The sequence below is a fragment of the Drosophila sulfurigaster genome, chromosome 3, assembly GCF_023558435.1.
Source record: "Drosophila sulfurigaster albostrigata strain 15112-1811.04 chromosome 3, ASM2355843v2, whole genome shotgun sequence".
NCBI classification, from domain to species: Eukaryota; Metazoa; Arthropoda; class Insecta; order Diptera; family Drosophilidae; genus Drosophila; species Drosophila sulfurigaster.
The window spans coordinates 15,795,042-15,807,070 of NC_084883.1; the positions used below are offsets into that span (position 1 = coordinate 15,795,042).

General features: G+C 44.5%; 2 protein-coding genes across 4 annotated transcripts; one reads left to right on the plus strand and one right to left on the minus strand.

The window, feature by feature from the left end:
- Window positions 1-2,206: 2,206 nt before the first annotated feature.
- On the plus strand, window positions 2,207-7,434 carry LOC133844078 (glycogen debranching enzyme). Its single transcript, XM_062277907.1, has 7 exons — window positions 2,207-2,561; window positions 2,625-2,985; window positions 3,049-4,452; window positions 4,515-5,370; window positions 5,431-5,608; window positions 5,662-5,831; window positions 5,888-7,434. Exons 1-7 carry the CDS (start codon window positions 2,230-2,232, stop codon window positions 7,204-7,206), a joined length of 4,620 nt encoding a protein of 1,539 aa, XP_062133891.1. The 5' UTR covers window positions 2,207-2,229; the 3' UTR covers window positions 7,207-7,434.
- On the minus strand, window positions 7,305-11,933 carry LOC133844079 (putative sodium-coupled neutral amino acid transporter 10). 3 transcript variants are annotated; one of them, XM_062277911.1, is made up of 6 exons: window positions 11,625-11,933; window positions 10,852-11,532; window positions 10,641-10,789; window positions 10,445-10,581; window positions 7,762-10,387; window positions 7,305-7,706 (listed from the first exon to the last, which is right to left on the minus strand). In XM_062277911.1, exons 2-5 carry the CDS (start codon window positions 11,463-11,465, stop codon window positions 8,633-8,635), a joined length of 2,655 nt encoding a protein of 884 aa, XP_062133895.1. In that variant the 5' UTR covers window positions 11,466-11,532; window positions 11,625-11,933; the 3' UTR covers window positions 7,305-7,706; window positions 7,762-8,632. The 3 variants fall into 3 exon arrangements, with proteins under 3 accessions (XP_062133895.1, XP_062133894.1, XP_062133892.1); XM_062277910.1 differs by having other exon boundaries at window positions 7,762-10,390; window positions 10,852-11,509; window positions 11,625-11,932; XM_062277908.1 differs by having other exon boundaries at window positions 7,762-10,390; window positions 11,625-11,932.
- Between the last annotated feature and the right edge of the window lie 96 nt (window positions 11,934-12,029).

Sequence of the window (12,029 nt, forward strand, 5' to 3'; positions counted from 1 at the left end):
GGTCAATGGACGCAATAAACTTGTGTCTATTTTTAAGCGAGACAACAAAATGTTTACTTAGAATTCAACTTTAAGCCAAACGATAAATACAAACAAACGAGAAGCATTTCTGCTAGAAACTAGATAAGAAAATGCAGTTAACCGGTAAAAATAATAGCAAGGACTTGCACAGTGTGAAAATTTGTGAATGCATAATGCAAAAGCTAAAATGGTTGCGAAATTCGCTTAACTATTGCGTATGCTTGTGTTAGTTGGTGTAATAAAGTTGAAATCAGTATTATCTAACGACCTTTAATACTTCGTTCGGCACGTAAGCTTTGCATGCATGCAATGCACCAAAGTCATGGGCGCCGTTAAAAAGCTTCACGCTTAGTTGCCAAAGCAAAGCTTCTACATATGTCGTTATAATAAGAAAACACTCAAATCACACACGCACACGCATGCATTTAGTCATTTATTAAGCTCACTTAGCATTTGCACTTGCTCGTTTTAGTTTTATATTTTTGTTGTTAAAATAGTATTTATTTTTTAATGCTTCATTAACGATCAACAGCTGTGTGGCTTTAGTAGCGGCGGTTAATTAGCGCAAAAGTAACGCTTCGATTGTATCTTGTGAGCTTTGCGTTACTCTAAAAATGATAGCAGAGGGTTTGAAGTGGCTGTTTAACGTCCTAATGGGCTATCAGCTCTTTCGCTGGCTCATCGATAACTATGTACGAATAACCAATGGCGGGATGCAACAAGTGCAGCAGCTACCACAACAACAAACTTGTGATAAGCAGCAAGAGCAGTCGGCCAAGCCGGCGCAGCAGGCGAATGCTAAGCTTAAAACAAAAGAAGAAGAAGCAGCAGCAGCAACAGCTGAGCCGGCGAGCAGAGTAACGGTGCCAGTTGAGTTTAGTGCTAATGAGCAGCTTAGTGGTGCAGCAAGTATGGGGAATGCAAACAGCAGCAGCAGCAACAGCCGCCGCCGCCGAAGCAGCAGCAGCAGCAACAACAGCATCAACATCAATATCAACAACAACACAACAACAACAACAACTACTACTACTAGCACAACAACAACAACAACAACTACTACCAAGAGCACCCGCAACAAATCATTACAAAAACGCCACAGTGATGAGGTATGATCACAATCTGAGATTGTCTACAAAATTATGTCGTAAATAAGTACATGCATTACACATGATCAAAATATGTATATTATATATAATATTGCTGATATGTGACTGTATGTATTTATGTGATTGTATTGGAAAAGCATAGCACAGACTTAATCAAAAGGTGCAACCAGCGGCCAGTGACTGCGTCAGTCTGTGCCGTGTGCTCCTCGTGTTCTAATTAAACTCGAAATCAAAAATCGAAAATCGATCTATAAAAATTACTTCCACTGTGGTGTTGTAACTGATTACTTGTGTGAGTCCAAGTCCGAGTCTGTCAATCTCTAATCTATAATCAATGTGTAATCGCTGAAGCTAAAAATAAACTGGCGCCGGCGCAAGTGAAAAATCCTTGCAATTATATAACCGAGCTTTAAATATCCTTAAGGACCTTTAAGGAGTAGCTTTTTGTGGTGTCAGAATTTTTCAATTATTTATTTATTAATTAACGGTTCCCTCTGGTTGTGGCTGCAAAGTGCTTTAATTTTTTATTGTTTGTATTCGCTTTATTCGATTTTTATTGGGGTGACATTGAGAGTGAATTGAATTGAATCGATTCAAATTGATTGCCTCAAGGCATATCTGTGTGCTCATCTATGTAAACATACGTCTCTTAAGTATATAAATTTCTTATGTACTTTCATCTGTTAATCTTCACTTTAAAAAAATCGTATGAATTCACTCATTTTCATTTGTTCATTTTATAAAGTTCTTATGTTGAGCTTAAATGTTAATGCTTATTTCTTTTATATCCCGATCCGAATATCTTTGTGCTTGTTTATGTATGTAATCAAGTCCTTTTTTAAACCTAAAAAAAAAAAGGTTTAATTTTCTATGTCCCTACATGTTTTATTTACATTTGGAGTAGTAAGAGTAATATAATATAGATTCATATATTTCATAACCACATTCATATCTTTTGTGTAAACATTACAGATATTTCTGAAGTTGATACCTCCTTAATGAGATTCTATGTTTGATGTACTTAATTCTTATGTACATCCCGAATACTTGTGAACATCGTTCAGTTTCATAGCTTTTGTGATTCTTTTGCAGGCTGTAAAAAATGAGCAAGAGCACGGAATCGCACAGCATTCCCATAGCTGAGGGCACGAATGCTGAGCATGTGTTGTACCGCTTGAAACGTGGCTCTAAACTATGCGTCCATCCGGATGTCGCATTGCTGGGTCGCAAGATCCTGTTGCTCACCAATTATCCGGCCGAGGGCAAGAAGTTTGTGCGCACCGAATACCGTGTGCTTGGCTGGCAGCTCAAGGATGGCAAGCAGGTGACCAGCGTGGAGCATCCCGAAGTGCATGTGGTGGACACAGATATCTACAGCGGACTGCAGCTTAACATGTCGGGCACATATCGTTTCTACTTTACCTATGCCGATCGGTAAGTAATTTCTACAGATAATGTCTGTTCCTAGACTTTAAACCTTTTACTTTCCTTTTGTAGTGAAAGAACATCTACCGATGAAGCAGCCGATGGTGCGCTCTATGTGCAGGTGGAGCCTACGCTGCACGTCGGACCACCCGGTGCCCAGAAGATCATTCCGCTGAACTCGGTGCGTTGTCAGACGGTGATGACCAAGCTGCTGGGACCGCTCAATACATGGGAGGCCAAGTTGCGCGTGGCCAAGGAGTCCGGCTACAATGTCATTCACTTTACGCCCATTCAAGAGTTGGGCGGTTCCCGTTCCGGGTATTCGCTGCGTGATCAGCTGCGTGTCAGTTCGAATTTCGCTGCCAAGAAGGGCGACAAGGTCACGTTCGACGATGTGGAGAAGGTCATCAAGAAGTGTCGCCAGGAATGGGGCGTAAGTTAGTTGTGTAAGGAATCTTTTAACTATACTAATTGATTTTGCTGTTCCCCCTTCTAGGTGGCCTCCATTTGTGACATTGTGCTGAATCATACGGCTAACGAATCCGAGTGGCTGTTGAGTCATCCGGATGCCACGTATTCCTGTGCTACATGCCCTTATTTGCGTCCCGCCTTCCTGCTGGACGCTGCATTTGCACAGTGCGGCGCCGATATTGCATCGGGCAGTCTGGAGAATGTGGGCGTACCTCAGGTCATCGATCAGGAATGCCATCTGGAAGCCTTAAAGTACCAATTGCACACTACCTACCTAGCCAAGGTCAATATCCATGAACTGTATCAGTGCGATGTCATGAAGTATGTCAATGAATTCATGACCCAAGTGCGCACTCGCGAACCGCCCCAAAATGTGGCAAAGCAGTCGCGCTTCTCGGAGATCAAGCTGATACAGGATCCGGAATATCGACGCTTGGGTAGCACCATAGATTTCGAGTTGGCGTTGGAGGTCTTTAATGCTTTCCATGGCGACTGTTTCGATGAGGAGTCGCGTTTCCGCAAATGCGCAGAGACACTGCGCCATCATCTGGACGCTCTTAACGACAGTGTGCGCGCCGAGCTTCAGGGCTACCTCAACTATGCCATCGACAATTGTCTAGCTGGCATACGATACGAACGTGTTCAGGGCGATGGACCGCGTGTGCGTGAAATCTCCATCAAGCATGCGGTGTTCATGACGTATTTCACCCACACGGGTACCGAGGGCAAGACGCTGTCGGAGATTGAGCAGGATATGTATGGCAAGGCGGGCGAATTCTTTATGGCTCACAATGGCTGGGTCATGGGCTCCAGCGATCCCTTGTTGGACTTTGCCGAACAGCAGCCTGGACGTGGAAATGTGTATCTGAAACGTGAGCTCATCGCTTGGGGTGACAGCGTGAAATTGCGCTTCGGCAAACGTCCTGAGGATAGTCCATATCTGTGGCAACACATGACCGAATATGTGGAGACCACAGCACGCATTTTCGATGGCGTTCGTCTCGACAATTGCCACTCGACGCCGTTGCATGTGGCCGAGTATTTGTTGGATAAGGCGCGCAAAATCAATCCCGAGTTGTACGTGGTTGCCGAGCTGTTCACCAACTCGGATGGCACCGATAATGTCTTTGTTAATCGCTTAGGCATTACGTCGCTAATCCGAGAGGCGCTTTCTGCTTGGGACTCGCACGAGCAGGGGCGTCTGGTGTATCGTTATGGTGGCGTACCCGTTGGGGGTTTTTATGCGAATCCCAAACGCGACGTGGCTCCAAGTGTGGCGCATGCGCTCTTCATGGATCTGACACACGACAATCCTTCGGCTGTGGAGAAGCGTTCGGTCTACGATCTTTTGCCCTCCTCTGCTTTGGTGGCCATGGCTTGCTGTGCCACGGGCAGCAATCGCGGCTACGATGAATTGGTGCCACATCATGTGAGCTTCAATTCCCAATCTTTGAATCTATCTTTATTTAATGTATTGCAATTGTTTTGCAGATTCATGTGGTCGATGAAGAACGTCCGTATCAGGAGTGGGGCAAACAAGTTGACTTTAACACGGGCATCGTAGCTGCCAAGCGCGCTTTGAACTTACTCCACGGTCAGCTGGCGGAGGAAGGCTTCAGCCAGGTGTACGTCGATCAAATGGATCCCAATGTGGTTGCAGTTACTCGCCATTCACCCACTACACATCAAACTGTTATTCTGGTGGCTCACACCGCTTTCGGTTATCCCTATCCCAATGCAGGACCCACAAATGTGCGTCCGTTGCGCTTTGAGGGTGTGCTGGATGAGATCATACTGGAGGCCAATCTGACCACAAAGAGCGACAAACCTTTTGATCGCCCAGCGCCCTTCAAAAAGGACGAGCATGTGCTCAACGGTTTCACACAGTTCCAACTGTCGCTGCAGGAGCACATTCCGCTCAGCAAATCGCAGGTGTTTGAGACCAGCTCCTATGTGGATGGCAACAACACCCAGCTGAATTTCTCCAATCTGCGTCCTGGCACAGTTGTTGCCATTCGTGTCTCCTTGCATGCCAGTGTGCGCAATAGTTTCGATCGTCTGCAGCAGGTCACGAATGCCCTGCGCGTCGAGTCGGGATCGCAGTGCAAGGAACTGCAGGAGATTGTCTCCAAGCTGGACTTGACGGCGCTGAGTCGCGCGCTCTTCAGTTGCGATCAGGAGGAACGCGATATGGGCTTGGGTGGCTCTGCCTATGATATTCCCAACTTTGGTCCAATTGTGTATTGCGGTCTGCAAGGATTTGTTTCGTTGCTAACGGAAATTTCACCACGCGATGATCTGGGTCATCCATTGTGCAACAATTTGCGTGATGGCAACTGGATGATGGGTAAGTAGCAATAGTATTTGTAGCAGCAATCAATTTATACTGATTTATACTTCTGCTTAGATTACATTGCCGATCGCCTGAATAACTTTGAGGATCTGCGACCACTTTCGGTCTGGCTGAAGGCTACGTTTGAGCCGCTGAAGAATGTGCCACGCTACCTCGTGCCTTGTTACTTCGATGCCCTTGTGAGCGGCGTTTACAATGTGCTCGTTAACCAGGTCAACCAGCTGATGCCCAGGTGAGGCAGCAGATTGTTACGACTAAGCATTTGATAAATTATTCTTTTAATAGTTTCATACGTGATGGTCATCACTTTACCCAAGCTCTGGCGTTATCTACGCTGCAGTTTCTGGCCGTCTGCAGGTCCGCCAATCTGCCCGGCTTCAGTCCAGCGCTCAACCCACCGAAGCCCCCCAAGCAGTGTGTTACTTTGTCTGCCGGATTACCGCACTTCTCAACAGGTAAGTCAATCTTATCTATAATGAATTATGCGTGTAGTTAACTTCTTAATCTTTAGGTTACATGCGCTGCTGGGGTCGTGACACGTTCATTGCATTGCGCGGCACACTGTTGCTCACTGGCAGATTCAGCGAGGCACGTTTCATCATTCTCGGCTTTGCAGCTGCCATGCGTCATGGTCTGATACCCAATCTGTTGGACAATGGCTCCAAACCGCGTCTCAATTGCCGTGATGCCGTCTGGTGGTGGCTGCACAGCATTAAGCAGTATGTCGAGGATGCACCCAAGGGTAGCGACATTCTCAAGGATAAGGTGTCGCGCATCTTCCCCTACGATGACTCGGAGCCCCATGCACCTGGCGCCTTCGATCAGCTGCTCTACGATGTCATGCAGGAGGGACTGCAGGTGCATTTCCAGGGATTGCAGTATCGCGAACGCAATGCTGGCCACGAGATTGATGCGCACATGGTGGATCAGGGTTTCAACAATCATATTGGCGTGCATCCTGACACTGGTTTTGTGTTTGGCGGTAACAGCGCCAATTGCGGCACCTGGATGGACAAGATGGGTTCCTCCGAGAAGGCTGGCAATCGTGGACGTCCCAGCACACCGCGTGATGGTTCGGCCGTTGAATTGATTGGCCTGGAGTATGCTGTATTACGTTTCATGCAAGGATTGAGCGAGCGTCAAGTGATTCCCTACAGCGGCGTTGAGCGCAAGGGTCCGTCGGGAGAACAGACAAAGTGGAGCTACAAGGAGTGGGCAGATCGCATACAGAAGAACTTCGATCAGCATTTCTTTGTGAAGGACACGGACACCACGTCGGTGGCCAACAAGAAGGGCATCTACAAGGACAGCTGCGGCGCCACCCAGGACTGGACCGATTTCCAGCTGCGTTGCAACTTCCCCATCACACTGACAGTAGCTCCGGATCTATGCGATCCTCAGAACGCTTGGCGTGCTCTTGAGGCGGCCCGGAAACATTTGCTGGGCCCGTTGGGCATGAAGACATTGGATCCCGACGATTGGAACTACAGGGCCAACTATGATAACTCCAATGATTCAACAGATTGCACTGTCGCCCATGGCGCCAACTATCATCAGGGACCCGAATGGGTCTGGCCCATCGGTTTCTACTTGCGTGCACGCCTGATCTTTGCCAGAAAGTGTGGCTTCCTCGACGTGGTCATTGCCGAGACGTGGGCTATACTGCGTGCCCATCTGCGTGAGCTGCAGACATCTCACTGGCGTGGTCTGCCCGAGTTGACCAACGACAATGGCAGCTACTGCCATGACTCTTGCCGCACCCAGGCCTGGAGCATAGGCACAGTGCTGGAGGTGCTCCACGATCTGCATGCTCTGGGCGCCGATAAATAGTTCGAGCAACTGCCGTCATATCTAATCAACGAATCTCTCGATTGCAGAGATATATAATTATTAACTTAACTAAATTATGCGGAAGGCAAAAAGGAAAATATTGGTAGATGCTACAAAGAATTTGGTTTAATGATTCAATTAATGGGCGTAACCATAAAAGTTATTTGTTCAATTTGTTACCAAAGTTGTTGATCATCCCATTCTCTATTAAAGTTCTTTAATCTCTAACTGCAGTTTGTGTTTGCTTGCTATGAAAAATAACTATTCCTGGCTATGCGCATGCAAGACGTCTTTGGCGGATAGATGGGTCCACTGCTTTTTGTAGATATATCGCACAGGGATATTGGGCGTATTACTTCTGGTTTCATTTCAAGTTTTAACTGATCGGCATCTTTGGAAGTATCTGCTGATTGCAAGCTTATTGATGCTGCTTCTGGCTCAATCTTTTCTTCAACCTCTTGGGGTAAGATCTCGCAATCCTCTAGTTTTTTTGTCTCCACCTTTAAAGCATTTATTGAAAATTGATAATACATATACTCTAAAAGGCGAACTTACACATGGGCGTCTCTTGAACACCTGGAACGCTGCAGTACAGGTGAATTCATAGACGCCCTGCAGGACCATCTTTTGAACAACATCTAAAACGATCGACATCTTGCTTCCTCAGAAGTGATTACGATCTCAAAAAGGGGCTATTGGATAACATAAACATTTAACCAGATTATAACTAGAAGCAGTACAAATTTTGAAAAATTCCGATTTGTTAAAAAGAACACATGATTGTTATTACAATATTTTATTTTTTGAAGTTTCGGCAAACTATAGTTACATTATATTAAAGAATACATAGAGTATCAGAACATAAATTAAATAGATAAATAATAGTAAGGGCGTAAACATGAAACACAACATGGTTAAACATTTAATTTACAGCTCATTTTATTATTATTTTTTGTTTAATGAGCAGCATTGAGACCATTTCAATATACTTATAAGTATATTTGATTTCAATCCTTAACATGTTATGTTGGGTGCTATCAGTTAAAAATCATAAAGGCACTTCTCTCTTAGAGCTGCGTAGATAATAAAAAGTAATTAAACGTAATTAAACAGAAAATAGGAATTATAGAGGAATTCTCTTCGGCAGTTAAAATAGGATAAATATTAATATAATTAAATTCATTATAGTATTACTACAGGTTGCCTTTGGTCAAGCATTCTTGACTACACAATGGTCTTTTATTTACATAGTTAATAGGAATTGTTAACTTTTAGTATGCTACACTCATACTAATACAATATTAGCCCTAAAACTAAGTTTAATGTATATGTACATAAAGCTAATTTGCCCTGTGAAAATCACACTGGAACTGTACGTAAGTATAAATATCAAGTGATGCTACACTATGCTCTGGATTACGTACTCCTAACTCTTTTCAAGTTTTGTGTTGGTTTCGGAGGACGGCGTTGTTGTCGTCGATGTTGTGTCTTCATCTTCATCCTGTATGGACTTTAGTTCGCGTCCCATATTTTCGATTTGTAAACTAACTCCGTTGTTCACCTCATTGAGCTTGGGCTCAGGAAGACAGTTCTCGTTGCCGTCCACATCGCGTTTAATGCGAGTCATGGGAGAGGCAGTCGTAATCTGTTGCTCCTTTACTTGCAACAGCTCTCGCCGAATGGCTTCCACATTGACAACATCGCTAGATTTGTTGGCCTGGGCATCTGCTGCCAAAGTGTTGTTTGCTTTTGTCCGAGTGGCATTCGCCAGTAGCACAAGTGGAAGAGGCAATCGTTGAACTAGCGATGGCGCCACGTTCGCAGTTCCATTCTTAAGCAGCTCTCCCGTTTTGTAGGAGAGCGGCTCAAAGACGCCGGCATGCGCCTCCTGCTCCTCACGTGCGTGCGCATTCTCTGTTAGCATTTCCATCAATGAAACCGGCTTACGTTCCTTGACTACGGGGTTAGCTTCTTGTGGCTGTGGTTGAGGTTGTGGTTGAGGTTTTGGTTGAGGTTGAGGCTGCGGTTGTGCCTCTAGTTGTTGTGGCTGTGACTGCGGTTGCTCAACCTTCTTAAGTTCTTCCTCTTGACGATTGGTTTCCTTGACTTTGTTCAACGCCTCGGCAAGTTCATTGACAACCAAGGGCTTTGGATTGTCAGGGTTCTGTTTGGCCAACTCATCATTCAGCTTGTCCATGCTGCGTTCGAGTAATTTCATGGTATTTTCATTCTGTGGCTTTTGCTTGGCCAACTCCACATTCAACTCATCCACGGTGCGTTCCAATTGTTGCATTTTCTCCTTGAGTTCCTTTTGTGTTTCACGCAGTTCGTCTGCATTTCTTTTATTGTCCTTTTGCTCCTCGGCTGTTATTTCCTCTTCCTTTTTGATGGCAGCACCATCAATCGTTTGCTGTGCAGCTACTGGCAATTCCGGAGGCGGTTTTGGCTTCTCGGGTTCAGGAACTGCAGCAACACCATCTTTTACTTTTTCAACTACCAAGCTTTTCTTCTCAACTGCGTCAGCTTCTTTTATTTGTTCAGGTTTTGCATCGATCTTGGCCGCGTTTTCTACCTTGGCCAAAGGTGGTTCGTCTTTCGTATCTTTCGAATGTGATTCGTCTACAGGCAGCGGAGGCATCGGTGGGTTATCTGACGAAGCACTTTCTACAATTGGCTTCTCTGCAATTTTAACGCTTTCAGCGTTAACTACACGTTTGCCATCATCAAGATTTTCTAATACTTTTTTAACAGCTGCTTCGTTGGGTTCTTTAACTAAGTGTTTTAAAATCTCGGAGTTTTGCAATTTTATGTCTAGTGCTGGCGGTGGTTTTACGTTGGGTGTTAGTGGTGTAACCATTTGAACACCATCAAATTGAGGGCCCGAGCTCTGGGCATCGATGGCATTCAGATTCGCATAGGTGCCGAGTATCATGAGGCAAAAGCCGCTCACAAATACAAATTGAGCTAAGGTGCGTTCCGTCGATTCCTTCTTGATGATCTTTCTAAAACTGGATGCTGGAAACATGATGCAAATGGCCACGCCAATTGTGGATCCAACCAATCCAATGATCAGCTCCACCGATGGAATCACCAGCGCAACACATAGTGAGAAGACCACAATGAAGAGCGTAATAAACCGAAAGCGACGCTCTGGTATATAACTGCTGTTCTCCACGTGTCCCTGCTGCAAAAGAAAACATAGATTAGAGAATGTAACTTTGTAAATTGAACCACAAACCTTCCGGTACAACAGAGAGTAGATGCTCGCACGGCAGGGGAAAATAACCAGCGGAAAACTGAATGCAATTGAGAGTACAAAACCAATTTTAATGATATCGCTACCGAATGAGGGCGATAAGTTAATCAAAATGTTGCCTATTAAAAGAACATTAATTATAAATTATAGAAATGGAAACATGTAGGAATTATGTTACCGGAAAACGTATGCTGACAGTAAGCCACATAGCCAAAGAATCCAACAGATATATAGACTAAGGTACAAATCCAAGTAGCATTGCGAACAATGCCATTCAACTTATCCAGACTCTGATTGTTGATGCTATCAAAGACTTCAAAGAGCTGCCTGCAATTTTGAGATAGAAGTTAGCATTGCTATATATGTAACTAGTTTTTTAATTAACTTACATTTGACACGATAGAGCCATGCTGAAGATGGGCAAACATTGTAGCACTCCAGCAGGTTCCCAGTAGAGAACTTTCTCAGTCCAATCATTGGCCACAATATGCGACTCCGATTCCAGCACAATCTTAAGCATGAGACACACGTAGAAACCAATGGAAGCGGTGCACACAGCCGATAAGCTGTCCACATTACGTAGCATGCCTAATGGAACAATGCAACAGATAGTTATAGCTATCATAACGACTGTGCGCAAGTGATCGTGTTCGGCGATATCTAGCGAAAATAGCTTGCAAACAATTTGTGGTCCCAGGTCGCCGACAACAACGAAATACGTTATACATGTACCGATAAGGTAACCAATTATACAGAGTTCTGCTAATAGTTTGCCGGATGTGCCGAATGCGTGGAGACCCAGAAGTTCGAAACTTTTGCGACGTGTCAGCAGCGATGTTTTGATCAGATAGTGACAGCAAATGCGAGTTATCCAATTGCTGAGCACCAGCAGCACAATAGACAGTATGATGCCGCACTTTTGGAAGCAGAACGGCATGGCCAAAATGCCCACGCCAATGATGCTATTGGCCAGCGTCATAACATGACCCGAATGAGAGAACATGATGCAAGTTTTGTAACTTTCTCCTGACGATGAGCTAAGCGAAACTGTTGAAAGTTATTGTAGGGCACTGCCAAGGTAGTAACGTAGCAAAAAACGAAGAATAAAACAAAGAAATAGTTTTTAGCACACTCCATTGTAATCGGAATGGTAATCACTTACCTCTCTTATCGCTGAGAATGGATGGCGCCGCACTTGTGCAAGCAAAAACACAAACAAAAACAAAAACAAATAATTGAAACTGAAGGCAGTTGGCGTTGCGACTGTGTTTGTCTCACATTGAGCAAGTGAATACTTTTTATAAAATACTATTTTAGGCGGAAATTGCATTTGTTTGCTGTTCACATTTTACGCAAGTCGAGTTCAAAAGTCTTTTAAAACATATTTTTGGTAACGTCAGCATTGTTTAGATTGCGCCCAATAGTGTTTGTTGTTTCGTTTACTTCTGAGCAGTTACAATTGGATGGAGGCTAGAGATGGGAAAACGTCGATGGCAAACTAAATCGATTAAACAATTTTTAAAACATCGATTTCTATATATATAAAGCAACGGCGTTAAAATTTATT